The sequence below is a fragment of the Dendrobium catenatum genome, unplaced genomic scaffold (assembly GCF_001605985.2).
Source record: "Dendrobium catenatum unplaced genomic scaffold, ASM160598v2 fragScaff_scaffold_1132, whole genome shotgun sequence".
Taxonomy (NCBI): Eukaryota; Viridiplantae; Streptophyta; class Magnoliopsida; order Asparagales; family Orchidaceae; genus Dendrobium; species Dendrobium catenatum.
The window spans coordinates 803,227-821,797 of NW_021319594.1; the positions used below are offsets into that span (position 1 = coordinate 803,227).

Genomic DNA, 18,571 nt, shown 5'->3' on the forward strand with positions numbered 1-18,571 from the left:
TTAAACAATTTGTTGAATTTCAGTAAAAACCAATAGCAATTTAAAATAAGTTTTCAGATTTTAATCCTCCCAAAATTTGTTAGATCTATTAAGTTCATATGATTGGGAGAACTGACTCATTCTGAGGGGATATTTGGTATCCTATTTCAAACAGGATTTAAGAAAGATTTAGCAGAAATCCTGTAAATAAAATTTTGAGAACTTTAATTCTTGTTTCGTCCTGAAATATTTGCGACGATAGAGATATATAAATTTTAGCATTTTAGTTTTGTACGAAGATCCAACACGCAATCAGATAAGAGAGAGGTGTAGTATTCATAAGAGACGTCAAGATTTTTATGTATAAAATCCTTAAAAAAAAGGAAAAATCATGGGGCATAGCCCAATTTGAATGAATCCATTAGTATTTGCAGTTGATTACAAATGAGGCCCTTCATTGGGGGGAAGGCCTTGACTTGATGTAATAAATATACATCATACAAAGTGTGTTGCATGGTGAAAACAGGAAGAATCATTATTGACGTATTCGTTTGGTCAGAAAGACCATAGTTGGTGGGCGACGGAGGTCGAAAGGATCGTTGACTGAAGGAAGTCCGGTGTCGGGTAGAAATCTGGCGATGGGCGGAAGTCCGATATCGAGTAAAAGTTCAATGAAAGTTCGTAGACGGACAAAAGTCCAACGACGGGTGGATATTCAGCATTGAGTAGAAGTCTGACGATGGACAGAAGTTCGGGGTCAGGTAAAAGTCGGACGACGGGCAGAAGTCCGACATCAGGTAGAAATTTGGCATTAGTTAGGAGTCTAATGACAGGTAGAAATCCGGTGATGGACAAAAATTCGGTGACGAGTGAAAGTTTTGCATCGGGTAGAAGTCCAAAGATGGACAAAAGTCCGGTGACGGGCAGAAGTTCGGCGTCAGGTAGAAGTCCGATGAAAGTCTGGTGACTGGTGAATGTCCAGCGCCTGGTAGAAATATTGCGAGAGTTTGGCGATGGGGAGAAGTCCGGCGATGGGCAGAAATCCGACATCAAGTAGAAATACGGCGATGGGCAGAAGTCTGACGACATATAAAAGTGATGCCGGACAAAAATTCAGCAACGGGTGAAAGTTCTGCGTCAAGTAGAATTTCAGCGATGGACAGAAGTTTAGTGACGGGCAGAAGTCCGGTGTTGAGTAGAAATCCGACCACTGGCAGAAGTACGGCGTCGGGTTTAAATACAACGACGGGTTGAAGTTTGGTATCAGTTGGTGGTCGGGCAGAAATCCAGCGTCAGTTGGTGGTCAGGCAGAAATCCGGCGTCAGTTGGTGGCAGGGCAGAAATTCGACGTCCGTCGATAGCCGGGCGAAAGTTCAACGTCGGGTATAAGTTCGGTGACGGGTTGAAGTCCGACGTTGGTTAGAAATTTGGTGACGGACGGAAATCTAACGTCGGTCAGTGACCGGGAGGTGGTCGAGGAGAAGTCTGGTGGTAAGAGAAGCCTTTCTTCTCTTCTTTCTTTTCTTGTTTGGGCTCCCTTCCTTCTCCCTTTCCCCCAATGAGAAATGAGAGGTCTATTTATAATTTTCTGAGAGTAACATGACCAGTAAATAGAAAAAAGATCAACGGTGACTTGAGAGTGGTTTGAATGGACAACCGATGTTAAATCCCTTGATGTCAGAATTTGACGAATTTGGGCTCATTTGATTTGTCTTGTCGAGTCGCTCGATTCGACTATCAGCATGTCACATTTGGAAACCGTTTGCTAATCCAAATTATGGATTGTACCTTCCAAATGCGCTTTAGGTCTTTGATTTTGACTCATTTTGGCTCGGATTAAGTCGAATTTGGTGTCATTAGGTTCATATTTTATAGACATTCAGTTCGACTGTAAGTTTGATGAAATCAAGGTAGTTGGTCTCCAATTTGATTTTGGTTCTAGATCCGTGCCCGATCTAATGATATATCAATTCTAATCATCTTAAAATTTACATAATTCAAGTTTGCAGAATTTTTTAAATCTTATTTGAATTAAATATGATTTGATATTAAGCAGACAACAAGTTGAAGGAGAAAAGACGGCGCAACTGGTGGAGGACTGAGGAGACAGCTTGCCAAGACGTGATCTGAAAGTGTTAGTTGTAATATGTAAATATGTTTGTTTTTTTTTTGGAGAATAATATGTAAATATGTGAAAGTTCGATCATTTACTGATAAAAATCCTTTTTTTTTTCATTATTTGAACAGTTCAATAAAGGTTTACCGGACATTATTCTTTCTGGAGATTTGGCCGCCAAGTCTCTCCTGTCCTCCTCCTCAATTGTGGTCTGTAGGAGTCTTCGTCAATCTTTCGTTATCGTGCTATTTTCTCTCTCTCTCGCTCTTCCACTCAATCGTCGAATCCATTATCCTCCCCAATTCCTGAACTTATTTTCGCGCATTTGCGCTCTGAGATCGAGATTGAAGTTGGAATATCAAATATCCCTTTTTTATATATACATTTGCCGCCTCGTCTTTTCAGACAAAAGGAGAGGCTACAGTGAGCCTCGTTATCCACGGGGAGTCCTCATCCTTTTAGTTTCCATTGCTTCGCCCCTTTCTATTCAGTTGTTCACCTTATTTGGCTTGAAGGTAACTTTTTAAGATCTTTCATTTTGGTAGGTTTTGAGTCGATCGTTGCTTGTGGAAATATGCGGCCTTTCGCTATTGTTTAGTTCTTGATTACTTTTTATTTCAGGATCACCTTTGCAATCTTAGTTCTTTGGGGGTGGGAGTAAGCAATCATGCCGCCTAAGCCATTGGATTATGAATCTCTGAACGAGAATGTGAAGAAGGTGGCGTATGCGGTCAGGGGCGAGCTTTATCTGCGGGCTTCCGAGCTGCAGAAGGAAGGGAAAAAGGTGTTTTTTTTTTCTTTTTCTTTTTCTTTCCATCTTTTAATTTTAATACGACTTGCTCTCACTTCTCAGGTGAGTTGTATTACTGAAAGCATTGGATTTGTTTAACGTTTCTCTTCGTTTTGATTGCTAGTGAATTGTGCTGGTATTTCCCTTCACGCTTCTGTCACCTTTGTTTGCTTTGAAATTTGAATAGGTTTCAATTTAGGATTTCTTTTGAGACTTTGAGCGGAGAAAGTGGTTTATGTAACTTGTTTTGGCGATTGAATTTGAAAGAAGGCCTGAGTAGAAATGTGGGATGGTGCTAAACACTTTGTAACCGTCAATCAGATTTTTTTTTCATTGACACCACTGATCGGGAGATAATTTAGAGCTTTTGAGGGTGCTAGCTAGGATAAATTATTCCATGCGGAGTCTGTACGGTAAAGAACTGTTCTGATAGTGTATATAGTGTGTACGTTGAATATAATTTTGTACACATTTTGAATTTTTTTAAACACGGTGTGTACAAACACTGTGCACACGCATATCCGGACGGTTCTTTACCGTCCGGACTCCGCACAGAATAATTTCTTGCTAGCTAATCCCTTTGGTAAGGGCATTGGAAGTTGTACCAAGGTTTTGCGTCTGATCTTTATCTGCACAATAATAACTACATCAAGTGGACGTTGGGTTGGGAAATAAAATACTTAGAATATTTCATTTCCATGGAAGGCTTGGGTTTATTGATGGTGTATTTTGTGGACGTTGGTTTGCATGTCAGGAGTTAACATTGGATTGTACCTGTGAGCTCATCAAGTGGTTTAAATTGAGAAGGGTGAGAATGAGAGCAATTTTTCCTTTGAGATGGTGGAAATTATTGTTAAATCAACATAGGATGATAAGTCTTCTGACAAAAGATGGAAGGGAAATATTGAAATCATTTATAAACTTGAAAGCAAAAAATTAAAAAGAAAGAAGACTGAAAAATTACTATTCTTTCTTATCTAAAATTAAAAACCTTCTGACAAAAGATGTGTAAATTCTTTTTCTTGTAAATGTTGTTTGTTAAAAACCTAACATTCTTATGCATGCAATATGCTTGGTTCAATCAACATCTTGGAGATAAGAACTGTTAATCATCATATCCCTAGTGGATGTACAGATAAAATGGGCCTACAATAATTTTGGGATAATGGAGCTGTGTTTCACAAATACTAACAGTAACTAAGTTCACTGCTATTGACCAAGTGGGAAATGCGGTGTGTAGGGTTTTTTGGAGGCAGAATCCAGGCAAAAACCAGTGGAATTGTACTGTTTTTTAAATATGAAAGAATTGCTTTCAGGAAGGAATGCTAGTGTGATATGATTTGGGACGTGTATGCAACTCTAATGGTTAGGTTGTACCCATTAAAGACTGAGGTCTATGTGTTCAAACACCATAAACAAATCTTTGTAATTCAGATGAGGCTGTGTTAGGAAATACTTGAAGATCTCATGTAAACCCTAACAATAGAGACAAAACAGCGAGAAAACTCCACAAAACTGATGGAAAGCCAAAGAAAAACAATAATTTTATTGCAAGAATAAAACTAACTGAACAAGGAAAGCAAGTTACAATTGATCCTCAATTCGAGAGGAGGATCAATCTCTCCCAATCCCTAGACGAAGTTAGGGCCCAAGGCACCATAAACAAGATTCCCGATTCAGCCACAATAATCAAGCATAACTCTGACCCTAATCCCTCCTTCCTACATAAAGCAAACAATTAAACATTTAAGCCAAATTACACATAAGCCCTTGCCGCCGCCCCCTCCTTTGGCTCCAAGCTATTTGAATTTGAATTCTTAGTGGCCCCATCTCCTCAGGGGCGGTACTCAAAAGAGGGCAGACCAGCTTGGTTTGCCTCTTGTATATGAGCCGACCCTTGGCAAGGGGCTGGCTGGACCGATCTAACAGGTTGCTTTCATCAACGCCTCCACAGGCCCTGCATATGCAGTAAGCACCATGCATATGATTATGACCTTTATTATGGAACTCTAATATGGGCAAACATTTAAAGATCATTTTTTAATGGAAATTGAATATGTTATAAGATGACTTACAGGACACATACTTGGATTTCAGAAGATAGTTCATGAAGTTACAAAACTAGCATTCGGTGCACAATTGATAGTTCTGTTGCTTACAAAATAGCCCTCAATGCACACCTGATATTAACCTTTTTTCAGCAAATTTAGTCTAGCCGTGTCTGCTTTCTATCTCCTAGTACTAAAATGATGTTTTTGTATCCAAGCACTCTATAGAATGATTGTGTTCTAGTACTTCTCTAGCATTTGACTCTGACACTTTTTTCCATCATTTCTGCAGATAATTTTCACAAATGTTGGCAATCCTCATGCTTTAGGGCAGAAACCATTGACATTTCCTCGCCAGGTTTATTGTTTTAACACGTCTTTTCTGGCCTCAAAACTTTTGGAATTCACCATATAAAATCTCTCTTTCCCAAGTCATAGAGAAACCTTTTTTTTATTTTTCAGTCTAATAGAAGACAAAATATGATTGAAATTTCAGCTCTTATTACATTATTTGTTTAGAAGGTTCTACTAATAAAAGAAAAAAAAACTTATTTCAGGTGGTAGCACTCTGTCAAGCTCCATTTCTTCTTGAAGATCCAAATGTGGCACTACTATTTCCAGCTGATGCCATTGCAAGAGCCAAACATTACCTTTCAATGACTTCCGGCGGCCTTGGTATTTTAGTTTAAACTATTCTTTATGCCATGTTCAGGCAGTCAAAGAATCATGATTTAATAACTTTATGTATTAATCTATCTTCTGGCCTCTCATTTGTACATGTTTTACACTTAGAGATAGGATATGAAATGAGCATATTCATGAAAAGACTGGAGTAGCTTCAGTGGAAGATAAGATTAGAGAGAGTCGTCTTAGATGATTTTGGCCACATTAAACGTAGGGCTTCCGATAACCCTGTTAGGAAAGTTGAAGTATTAGATTTGACTTATGTTAAGAAAGGTAGAGGTAGACTTAAAAAGACTTGGTTAGAAAATATTAGAAATGATCTTTCTTTATTAGATTTAAATGAGAATTTGACTTTTAACAGGACACAATGGCAAAAAAGGATTCACATAACCGACCCCACGTAGTGGGACAAAGGCTTGATGTTGTTGTTGTTGTAGGTGCATATAGTGATTCTCGAGGTCTTCCTGGTATAAGGAATGAAATTGCTGAGTTCATTAAGAGACGTGATGGATACCCTAGGTAATCTAAAAGATATTAAACAAATTTATAGAACTATGATTGTGGGGATTGAACCAGAACTTCAATGCTATTGATTTTATTTAATCTACTTTTTACAGCGATCCAGAACTTATATTTCTCACAGATGGTGCCAGCAAAGGTGTTATGCAGATGCTAAATTCTATTATCAGAAATGATAGAGATGGGGTATGATTCCTATAGCATTTTTTTAGAGCCTGATACTTATGAAAGAAATGTGAAATTGGGTGCTTTAGTTTGAAGAAACTCAGTGGTCTCCACTTAATACTGTCGAATGCAGATTTTGGTGCCAGTTCCACAATACCCTCTTTATTCAGCTACAATATCCTTATATGGTGGCTCCCTTGTGCCATATTATTTAGAGGAAGAAGAAAACTGGGGTCTTGACTTGGACAATGTTAAAAAGTCAGTAGCAACGGCACGCGCTAATGGGATAACTGTGAGCAATTTTTTTTTTTTCATATTAGCTATTTTTTTTTTTTTTTGTTCATCTGATTGTTGCAGTCATCTATAGAACAATTGCAGTGCATTATTTCAGCCTGGTACATTCTGTTAGTTATTTGCAGCCATAGTTTTTGATTGAGCTAATTCCAGTGAAAGAAATGGTCCTTAGCTTATTTAATTTGTTGAAGATGGGCTTCTTCTTTTTGAAGGGTTGGATTAACCAAGAAATATTGCACCTTAAGAATCTTTATCGTGCATTGATTGGTTTCTGAAGGTTTGGAAGTGAAAATCGTGATTTGAGAGAGCCTCAAAGAAATATCATTACTTTCTTCCGCAAGAGTAGATGTTCAAACTTGAATTTTGGAGATACTTCTTGTGACTCTTTCTTCTTCCAATAGATTTTAGCTTCTCCATTTAACTAATTTAACCAGACAAAATGTCCTTGAGACATTTCTTGTCACTAACAATATTTTTCCATGCCCATTAAATAGTTAGCAAGCACCTCGAAGCCAAGCCAAACATTGAATGGCATGTGCCTCAATTTTCGTTTAACTGGCTTTGTTATCTATAACATGTTGAAGCACCTGAATGGAGGAAAATAATCATGTTAGTGGTCATTAGAGATTTAATAAGGTTGGGGCTAGGAAATTGTGGTTTTTTATAATAATAAAAGCTAGCACCATAAAAGGGACATGCCATAAGCAATGTGCAGGAAAAGAGAATGTGTGACGCCCCAAAATCTAATTTGAAAGAATTATTCTTTTATCTTTTAATAAATAATAGCTAGAGCTACCAGATTTTTTTATCAATATAAATACTAGTGAAATAAAACTATCGTTCAAAACATCAATATATACATTTGTACTCATTTTTAAAAAATCATGTACACTATTCAGGATTTATACAGTCATATTATAACTATTATGTCATAAGTACAAAATAATAACTAAAAAAAGAAACAAAATCTGAGGAATCATGATCAATCTCACACTCCTGCTCTTTTTCCCTGACCTAATAACGTATAATGAGCTTAAGAGCCCAGCAAGCAGTCAAATCCTACAACTAAACTCAACACACGTCAAATGAGCAATATGTATGTCAACAATCAAATCATAACAGTAACATTTATATGATCAAGAATCAATGCAAAAATAGTAAAACTCATATGTATTAGCTGTAGAATCTCTAAACATTAAAATAATACAGTACAAACGCCAGTAAACCTGTACAATAGAGAAATCAGTAAACCAGTATGGGTGTCAAATCATTAAAGCAGTCTTCATATCAATACTTTCAATCATTATAGAAATCATATAAAGTGGTAAAATCAAGACATCGATAAAAATTATAGAAATAATATAAATACAGTAAAATCATATATGAGTGTATATATAATATCCAATATGTCACATGCTCAGTATATTACATGCTTATTATGTTACATTCTCAATATCAGTACAATAGTATCAAACAGTTTTAGTGTCTGTATCGATAACAATAAAGGTCTAGTGTCATTAGTAAAACCAGTGGCAATTGTTTTAAATCCATACAATAAAAATAAATAGGTACAATAATATATTCAATGTCTCAATAACATGTATTTCAATATTCACACTAAACAAGTAAAAAATCATTGCTTAATCGGTGTTTTTTTCAGTATCGTATCAATATCAGTAAACTGTTGGCTCAGTAAATAGAGTCGTCACTCTTTGCCCATTGGCACAGTAATCATCTCCTTATAACTCCTAATAAGTATTACTTCAATCAGTAGATGATAACACTAAATCATATTATTTAAAGGAAAGTCCATCGGCCCGCCATCTTATATAGGTCAGTTAGTCTCCAAATAATATTAATGAATAACCAATCTTTACTTATTTTTTCTCACACATATTATTATCACAATATTATAACAATAATAGCGATTAGCTATTTCTCAATCATATAATCACATTCCAATACATTATAGTAAATAATTAATTCAGAAAGTTCTCAAATGTCTTTACAGTAGACAATAGAAACTCTGTTGAGCATAAATTCATATTTTCAAAAAATAACCAAATTATTGGAGATCGTGTATAACAATATTCTAAAGTTTTAATTGAACTACAACACTATTTTTAGATGTCAAAATAAATTTTTGAATAGATTAAAATTGCTAATTTTTCAAAATCACTCGGCGAAAAATATCAAATAAATACTAAAAATGTTCATAATTTCAATCTGTATAACATGTAAAAAGTTGCATGGTGAAAGTTTTATTAATACAAAATTATTCTTATTTTTTGATAACAAAAATATAAATTTGATCAGAAAAATCTCAGATATACAAAATCTTGAAATTAAAAATATGGTAATGATTTCTTACAATCAGAAATAGGGTAGTGATTTCCCAACATGATCGACTAACGAAAATTGCTTTATGGCTTTCAAACCCTAGTTTTTCTTTTCTCTCTTATTTCTTCTTTTTTTCTCCGTTTCTCCGTTTGGCTAAATGAAGGGGAGAGGTTTATAATGGATTTAGATTTTATAATAAAACAATAATATAATATTAATATAATTATATAATTTATTCAAATTTTCAGTATAAAATTCATATAAATCTTTTTGGGCTTTAAAAATTATAAAAATATATCCATAAAATAGTATATTTTATTTTAAAATTTTTTGTGAAATCTGTTTGCAAAATAAACGACTAACGGTCCTGAAATCCCCACTTCTACCGAGAGATGTCAATTTTTAAGAATTTGCACCATTGCCCAAAATTACAAAAAAAAATAGTGTAATTAAAACACTACATTATCAATGTTATGGCGAAACGGTTTGTGATTTGGACTTAAAATGACTACTGAAAAAATTTATTTAACTGGATCAAAATATGATTTTTTACATAAGGTCCGCCTGAGACATGCCTTGAGTAATTTTGATTGATTCATCCACACTTGAGGTGGAGCTTGAATTTTTTTCTATGAGGGCACAACATAATGGTTTTAAAAATAAATGAAAGAAAAAACATAAATAATTGAAGAAAATATTATACACCTTATTGTATATTTCACGTTGTTGTTGTATATCTTACTATGATGATAATAATGAAGTTAAAAAAATCATTGCCGCGTGCTATTTTCTATTTAATGTTTTATTTCCAAAACATTAAATATCCTTCATAATTTAATGATATTCACATGCATTTTTCACCGCATAATTAATTGTGATGAGAACTTATTTGTATAGGACTTCATCGATTGTACTTATTAATCAAAATTTACTAAATTTCCCTCTGTATTCAATTAATATTCCTTTTGTATTAATATTCTTAAGATATTAGTGGTTAATATGTTTCAGTCGAACAAAATTTATTAAATTTCCGTCATCAAAGTTTTATATGTCCAAAACAATGCCAAGAAAATGAGCAAAAAGGGCAAAACATAATCTTTAAGGGGAATTTGAAACAAGAGAAGTCATAACTTTATTCCACTAGAATGAGTAAACACCCTTACCTTCACCCTGTAACCTTCCTTATATTACTTAAAAATACTTGCATTCCCCTTTTCGAGAAAACTTAAGAAATCATGGATGCAACAAGTCTTATTGCGATAACGCGAACAATGAAAAGGTGGCTGAGATTTGTCGTCTCAACCTCGAGGTAGAGGGGCTAGAGATAAGTGATTTTCAACCAATACAACGACTTTCGTAGCTAATTTAATAATTTTTTGGGTCGGACTTGTGGGGACATGAACTCCTATTGCCCCTATTATAGATCCGCACATATTCACACTATTATGAACTCTAGAAAGTGAGGCAAGGAGATTGCCTCTAATTTTCCTCCAAGTTGACAATAGATTCAATTTTTCCAAGGTTCTTACATTGCTCGTGGCAGAATTTTGCCTAGCTATCATAAAGAATCTTGTCTCAGTTTGTGCCTTCACGAGTGATATGCATACAAACCTTATCCATAATACATGACTATCTTGGTTTTGCAACTTCCAAAAGATCAATCAGGTTGATCCAGGGTCTGGGTTTAGGCTCGACTGGTTTGGTTTGATATTTGAAGTCTGGTGGAAGTTGTTTTCTGGGATAGAATGACTTGACCCTTAAAAGGGCCATTATGTCAACCCTTGTTGACTTGGTCAACCAGGTTAACCCAGGGCCAGGATTTGGGTTGAACAAGTTTGGTTTGATGTTTAGAGACTAGTGGATATGGTCCCATGGTGTGGATTAGTCATTTCAGTGAAAATGACCAATTTGACTCTTAAAGGGCATTGGGTCAACCCTGGTTGAACTGGTCAACCAGGTTAACTCAAGGTTGGATTTGGGCCCAACAAGTTTGGTTTGATGTTTTGAGTTGACTGAAAGTGGTCTCATGCAAATATGAGGTCATTTGGCAAGGTTTTGAAAACCGGACCGGACAATGAACCGGAAGAAGGAGAGGTTCACGGTTCGACCGGTCAAACCGGGGTCGAATCGGGGTCGAACCGGATGACGTAATAAATAATAAAATTATTAAAAACTATAAAAAACAAGAAAGTTTCCTACAATAACATCATTCCACATTCCATTATTATATCAAACTAATCAAAGAACATAAATATTGCATCAATTCAATTTATAAAGCATAAAAATAACACAATATAAACATGGTAACAAGTAAGTTCATAAAATACAAGTTCATAAATAAATAAATAACTCAACAAACGAGAAATTTTTGAGAAATGCGTACCGACCATAGTTTGCAATGCAAGCAGTGCACAAAGTAGCAGGTTATGAGTAGGAGAGCACTTTGATATTTTATGTTTATGAAAATACCTTGAGGAATATCTTGAGAAATAGAAGAAGGTTGATCCACATTTGCTCTTTGTGAATATCTTCTGTTTTGAAACCAGTTCCAAACCTACAAACTTCAAAATAAATAAGGTTTGCGAGGTTCCTCTTTTAAAAAGAAAAAAAGACAAGAAAGGCCTCTTTTAAAAACATAGAGTTTTACCTGTATATGAAAATTTCATTTCCTTGTTCAATTTTATAATGATCAAACAATAATAACAGAAATAGGAAATATGACTTCTAAATGATAACATAATTGCCAGATCAATAGGCACAAAAGACACATTAAATAATCTTCTTTTACAAAAAGTTGTTCCAGGAGAGCTAATACATAATATAATGGATCATGATCAAACAAAACCTATAGTCAAACCTTGTTTATAATGAAAACCTAAAACCCAAAACACTCATACTAAATCTAATAATCATCAACAAAATTTGTGAGATCAAAAGATGGATTCCCAAATCCCTCTTCACCAAAATCTTGCATCCCAAATGCTTCTGCTTCCTCACATGGTATGTCATCTTCATCACATGTATTAGCTAAGTTGTATTCATCTGCAAATCATTAATGTGAAATAATAAGTTTATATTTTATAGTACACTCAAACTTAATTTACAATCTTACTTGGGGTTTGTCAATTTGATGTTTTGTTTGGTTCTATATCTATAGGAATTGCATCATCTTTATAAATTTCTGTCTCTAAGTCTTCTACATGCAATTCTGGAGTTGGCTCATCATCAAGAATCCAAAAGTCAATAAGTTCAATACTTGTGTAGTCCAAAGGATCATAACTTCTTTTTCTAGACTGTAACCTACAAAATTGTTATAAAAAAATTGATAATAACATATACATCATCATTTAAAAAGATATTTAAAATGTTCTCAAATAATACCTATTTTTTAAATTGAGGTTGTAACGAACATATACTAGATCATTTAGCCTTTGGTGCTCAAGATGATTTCGCCTTTTTGTATGAATCTGCTCAAACACACTCCAGTTCCTCTCACAGCCTGATGAGGATGATGTCTGACTAAGAAGTCTAATAGCCATTTTCTGTAGGTTTGGTGCACTATAGCCGAACATCTTCCACCATTCATCTACAATAAACATGTTATGTAATGGTTTATTCAAATAATTTTATTGTAAATAAAAGCATCATAATTCACATAAATATAAGGCCTCCAAATGTCCAACGAACGGTGCACGATCGAAGGGTTCACTATCGGCCATCCATTCAAACCACTCCCTATTCGCCCTTGATCTCACACCTATTTACGGGCCATGCCACTCCAGAAAATCTATAAATAGAGCCCTCATTCTTCACAGAGGAGGATCCAAGCAAGAGAGAGAAGAAGAGAAGAGAAGGAAGAAGAGAAGGAAGAAGCTCCTCCTCGACAGACGCCGGACCACCGCCAGACCACCGCAGAACCACCGCCGGACCACCACAGGAGCATCGTCGGACCGCCGTCGGACCACCGCAGGAACCTCGCCGGACCACCACCGGAGTTTCATCGCACCACCGCCTTAAGGCCCGACATTCAGACCCGACGTCCTGCTTAAGGCCCGACATTCAGACCCGATGTCCTGTTAAAGACCAGACGTTCTGCTCAAGGCCCGACGTCCTGCTAAAGGCCCGACGTCCTGCTCAAGGCAGGATTATCAACACCCGAACTTCTAAGTGATTTCAGGCCTAACACCCGACTTCTATCAAACAGTTACTAATTGTAAATCTAATCGCCCTGAGAGGGGATTCAGTTCTTTGTAACCGACTCAAAAGTCTAGTGGATTTATTTCAACTGGGCTAGGCCCCGTGGTTTTTTCCCTTTCTATAGGTTTTTCCACGTAAAAAATCTTGCTTTCTCTGTGTGTGAGCTAGTTATTCGTACAACGCTAAGACGTAGAATTAAATCTCTATCGCCGCGTATTTTCTAGCACGCAACATCCTGTAAAGCTGATTTACCTCCTTATGGTTCGTAATTCTTCTCCATTGCTATTCCTTTTTGTCTTTTGCTTTCAAATATGTATTTTTCCATGGAATCAAGTATTCAAGATTTTGATGATTTGAGTGTACAAAAGAGAAGCATTCTCAATGTGTGCCCCTTCATCCACTGTCCTAATGTTACTTCTTTTACGGAGCTCAGCTACCTCTGAGTTTAATTTGTAGATATCATACATTGGCATATTTAGTATGCTTGGGGCTGTGTGTGCGCGCATATGTGTGTCTGAGAGAGAGTGTGTGTGAAGTTAAATGTGTGAAGGTAGCAGCATTGTTATTAAGCATGTGTTAATAAGTAATAAGACATTGCCCAGTTGGACTCCAAAGCTAAGCAGCAGACAGACTGATAGTGCAGAAAGCAGGCAAAGTAAAGCAAGCCGTAGCTGACAATGGAGAAGTTGTGAGGAGAGGGTGGGGTGGAAGGTAGAGAGAGCCAAGAGTGCCATGTAAAGAGACTTCCTATAATAAAATCATTGAACCAACCATATCATGCAAATGCAAACATTAATCTCACAAATTGGTCATTTTTATGTGTGTTTATGTGTGCTTCTGCACTTAAAAGAGGAGAGAGAGAGAGAGAGAGGAGAAGAAAGTGGAAGAAGAGCTAAAAGTGCCTAGTGATCATAGCTAAAAAGAAATGCAGCCATCAAGAGCAATCACAATCTCGGTAAGTCAAAATCAACATCACTATTATGAGCCAAACAGGTGACAATCTAGAAAGGAACCAGGAGACAAGCTCAGCGTTGATTGTTGTTGGTGCTGCTATAAGGCTGAGAGGTATGAAGAAGAGACTATGCAAATGTGAGTTCAGCATTGCTGTTGCTGCTGTTATGAGGCTGCCAGGTTAGCAAGAGAAATTGTGGATGAGAGTAAAGACTAGAGATGAGCTAGGTAAGCTACAATACATTACACAAGCTTTGATTGGAGTTAAGTTAGAATTTTTGTGTCTTCCATACATGGTTTTTTTCAGTAGATCAAGTCATCAGAAACTAGATCTAAAACCCAATCAAATTCATTCAGCTTAAACTAGGCTTTTTAGAATCAAATTTGGGTTTAAGTTTTAGGTTACGGCAGAAATTAAACACTACTACTGGCTCGATCAAATCAACAAGCAAAACAGGCAACCATATATAGCATATAAAAAACAAGAATTAAACATGAAAGATGTTATATGCATTATGCAATGGCCACTCAAAATCAAGAACTTTTAAGACATAAATTTGGCCAAAATTACCTTTTAAAGTCCAGTCAATCCATCTTTAACTTTTGGAATGATCAAGATATGGGTCGGAGCTTGGGGATTTATATCTCTGAAGGCAAGAGCCTGTTAAAATTACCATATTGATAAGTAATAAAAACATTAGACACAAAATACTAAATAGAAATAAGCACACGCTAACTGCCATTTAAGAATCTAAATGCAAGACAGTATAATAAAACTCTTTACAAGCTAATGAAAAGCTATAATTTTTACGGTTTTGTATATTCGGACATATTTAAAGCTAACATTAAAACAAAAGGAAAATCATATACCTTATCATCCTCATAAACCACAGTGGCTGGAATTTCTTTCTTGATAATTTTGTCAAATCTGCAGTAAAGATGGGCATGCTATCAATACCAACAGGAGTTGACAACGAATGATAACAGAATAAATTGGCCGACTAAATCACATCTAACAGAAATCCGCTTCTCTGTTTAGCGAACAGAAAAACGTCAGAGAAGCGGATTTCCGATTTCCAAACCGAAGAATACTCCCCCAACAAGCTGAAATTCGAAAAAAAAATTTACATTTTAGAATAGGAAAATCAAATTAAAAGCATACATGAAAAAAAAAACATTCATGGTTTTGAGTTTTGACCAAAAAAAAAAAATTTAGAAACAAACGATACAAACCAGAATGAGCGCGATTTGCCTTCTGTCTTCGCGAACGAGCTGTCCTCTTCGATGGCAGCTTCGCGATCTGGAACTTCGGCGACCAGCGAGAAGAGCGAAAATGGAGCTGGAACGTCGGGAAGGAGAAAGAACTCGAACAGGCGAAAGGAGAAGAAGCAGGCGACAAATGAAATAGGGTTTATTTTTATCGCAGAAAGAAGCCTAGCAAAGCATCTCAGCCGTCTGATTCCAAAAAATTCGCTAAAATGGCGCGGTTGCTGAACCGGCCGGTTATCCGAAACCGGGACCGGTTCGGCGGTTCGGCGGTCGAACCGGCGGTTCGAGCGGTCGAACGCCGGTTTTATGATTTCCCGATTTTGTTTTGAACCGTAACCGGCTGGCCGACCGGTTCACGGTTCAACCGGTTGAACCCGCCGGTCCGGTCCGGTTTTCAAAACCTTGTCATTTGGATTGAAATGGCAGTTCAAACGCCTAAGGGGAATTTTAGTCAAAATAGGTTGACTTGATCAACCAGGCTTCATCGGGGTCTGGGTTTGAGTCATATGCACTCCTAATGATATTTAGGATGCATCAGAAGGTTTTTTAAGATTTGATTTGACTGGACCATGTTGAAGATTGGAGAAGACTTCAAAATTGCCCTTAAGAGACATTTTGGTTATTTTGATTCTTGGTCAATTGGGGATCAAAGTGGGTCCACCAAAATACAGATTATTGCTTAACATATCATGATCAAGGGTATGGATATGGTTTGAGGCTTTGGAGAAGGCTCTAAGGTCAAATTCCACTGAATGACAGGTCCAGTGGCATAGGCCATAAATATTTGAAGATTTTATAGCATTTATCAATTAAGTTTCTGATGTTAGAGACCTCAGATTGAGCTCAAATTTTGAGGGTAGACCCTAGGGACATGCCTAATCAATATGTAATTGATAGATCATGATTTGTGAGTCATTTTACTGTGGTTTGAAATGTTTGAAAAATATTTTTAAGACCTAGGACTTTAGCTCTAAATTTTGGTATGAATTTTTGGGTTTGTGCAGGATTTTGGTTTTGATTGGTTGGGCTTGAATTATCCAAATCAATCATAATCATTTGGGGTGATTATTAATGATTGAATAAGATTGAAACTAGATTGGAGGCTGGGTTGACTAAGTCTTGGTTGATTGAAGGTCAGGATTGTCTTGAGGTCTGGATTGGTTTGAGATCTAGATTGATTTGAGACCTGAATTGAATTGAGGTCGGGATTGATTTGAAGTTTGGATTGGTCTGGGATCTGGATTGATTTAAAGTCTAGATTGATCTGGGATCTGGATTGATTTGAAGCCTCGATTGATCTAGGGTTTAGATTGATCTTAGTGACCTCATACAAAAATTTGGATAGCTTATGAGCTCAAAAGCCAAGTCATGTCAAGCTCGAGCTCAATCTCATATGATATATAAGCTCAATTCTAAGATCATTAGCAAGCTAGCTAGGCTTAGTTCCACCCCTAACCTAGACAAATTGATCTTTTGTATTATATCTATTTTTGTATGAAATGTAATATATTCATACACCGTTTTGAAGCCTAATGGATTATTCAATTTATGTGTAGCCATGGAAATAAGTGGATCTTACAAACAACAACAACAACATCATCATAATCAACCCTTCATCCCACTATGTGGGTTCAACTACATGAATATTTTTTTTCATTGTGTCATGTTAAGAGTCAAATTCTCATTTAAATTTAATAAGTGATAAGTTATCATGAAATTATATTGATTGGGCACGAATCTCGATGCAAAACCCAACCCAAAAACTTCAAAAATTAAATCCTGAAGCACCCGAACTCCGATTTCAGTGAGCTTACAGTCAAACTGAGCGTCTCGGAAATACAAACCCAACGAAACCAAATTCAACCCAATCCGAGCCCAAATGGGTCCAAATCAAGGACCCGAAGCACTGTTGGAAGGTTCAAACCACAATTTGAGTTACCAAACGGTCTCTGATTTTAACGAACTTATACTCGAATCGAACGGCTCGACGAGACGAATCCAACGAGCCCAAGATCGCCGAATTCCGACATCACTAAGGCCTTCAAATGTACAACGAACGGTGCACGATCGAAGGGTTCAATATCGACCGTCCATTCGACCACTCCCTATTAGCCCCTGATCTCACCCCTATTTACGAGCTATGCCACTCCAGAAAATCTATAAATAGAGCCCTCATTCTTCACAAAGGGGGACCGAAGCAAGAAGAGAAGAGGAGAAGAGAAAGAAGAAGAGAAGGAAGAAAAGGAAGAAGCTCCTCGACCACCGCCGGAACCTCGCCGGACCACCGCAAGAGCCTTGCCGGAGCTTCGCCGGACCACCACAGGAGGCCCTCACCCTCGTCGGACCACCGCTGAGCCTCGCCGAACCACCGCCGGAGCCTCGCCGGACCACTGCCGGAGTCTCGTCGGACCACCACATGAGGCCCTCACCTTCGCTAGAGGCCTTTACCTTCGCCAAGGGCCCTCACCAACACCTAAGGCCCTCACGTTCACCAAAGGCCCTCACCTTTGCCAAAGGCCCTCACCAACACCTGAGGCCCTCACCTTCACCAAAGGTCCTCACCTTTGCCAAAGGCCCTCACATTAGCCAAAGGCCCTCATCTTTGCCAGAGGCCCTCACCTTCGTCGGACCACCGCCGAAGGCCCTCACCTCCATCGGACCACCACCTGATGTTGTTGCTCCGTCGAACAGCCACTTGAGACCCTGTGCTCAACCAGGACATCACCTGAGGCTCGGACTTCTACTGGGCCACTACCTGACGCTTAGAGTTCTACCAGAGTATCGCCCTACTACAACGGTCTTTCAGACCCCGGTCTCCTGTCGACTACGGTCCTACCGACCTCCGTCGCCTACTATGGTCCTTCCGACCTCCATCAATAGACAACGGTCTTGCTGACCCAGGTCTTCTGTCTCCTGCCGACTACGATCCTCCCGACCTCCGTCGCCTACTATGGCCACTCCGACCTCCATCACCAGACAACGGTCACTCAGACCCCGGTCTCCTGACGACTACAGTCCTCCCGACCTCCGTCGTCTACTATGGTCCTTCTGACCTCCATCACCAGACAACGGTCTTTCTGACCTCCATCCTATCGACTATGGTCGTGCTGACAAAACAAATACATCTATTGTAACTCCCACCATGTAATACACTCTATATGATGTACATTTGTGACATCAAGCCAAGGCCTTCTCCCTAAGAAGGCCTCATTTGTAATC

General features: G+C 37.6%; 1 protein-coding gene across 1 annotated transcript in view; it reads left to right on the forward strand.

Moving 5' to 3' along the window:
• The first annotated feature begins 2,372 nt into the window (after positions 1 to 2,372).
• LOC110110983 (glutamate--glyoxylate aminotransferase 2) overlaps positions 2,373 to 18,571 on the forward strand; it is a 30,394-nt gene continuing 14,195 nt past the window's right edge. The window contains exons 1-7 of the mRNA XM_020842651.2: positions 2,373 to 2,610; positions 2,717 to 2,879; positions 5,226 to 5,291; positions 5,491 to 5,608; positions 6,055 to 6,136; positions 6,235 to 6,322; positions 6,435 to 6,593. Coding sequence (XP_020698310.1) covers positions 2,763 to 2,879; positions 5,226 to 5,291; positions 5,491 to 5,608; positions 6,055 to 6,136; positions 6,235 to 6,322; positions 6,435 to 6,593 — 630 coding nt within the window. The 5' untranslated portion in view covers positions 2,373 to 2,610; positions 2,717 to 2,762. The remainder of the gene's footprint in view (positions 2,611 to 2,716; positions 2,880 to 5,225; positions 5,292 to 5,490; positions 5,609 to 6,054; positions 6,137 to 6,234; positions 6,323 to 6,434; positions 6,594 to 18,571) is intronic.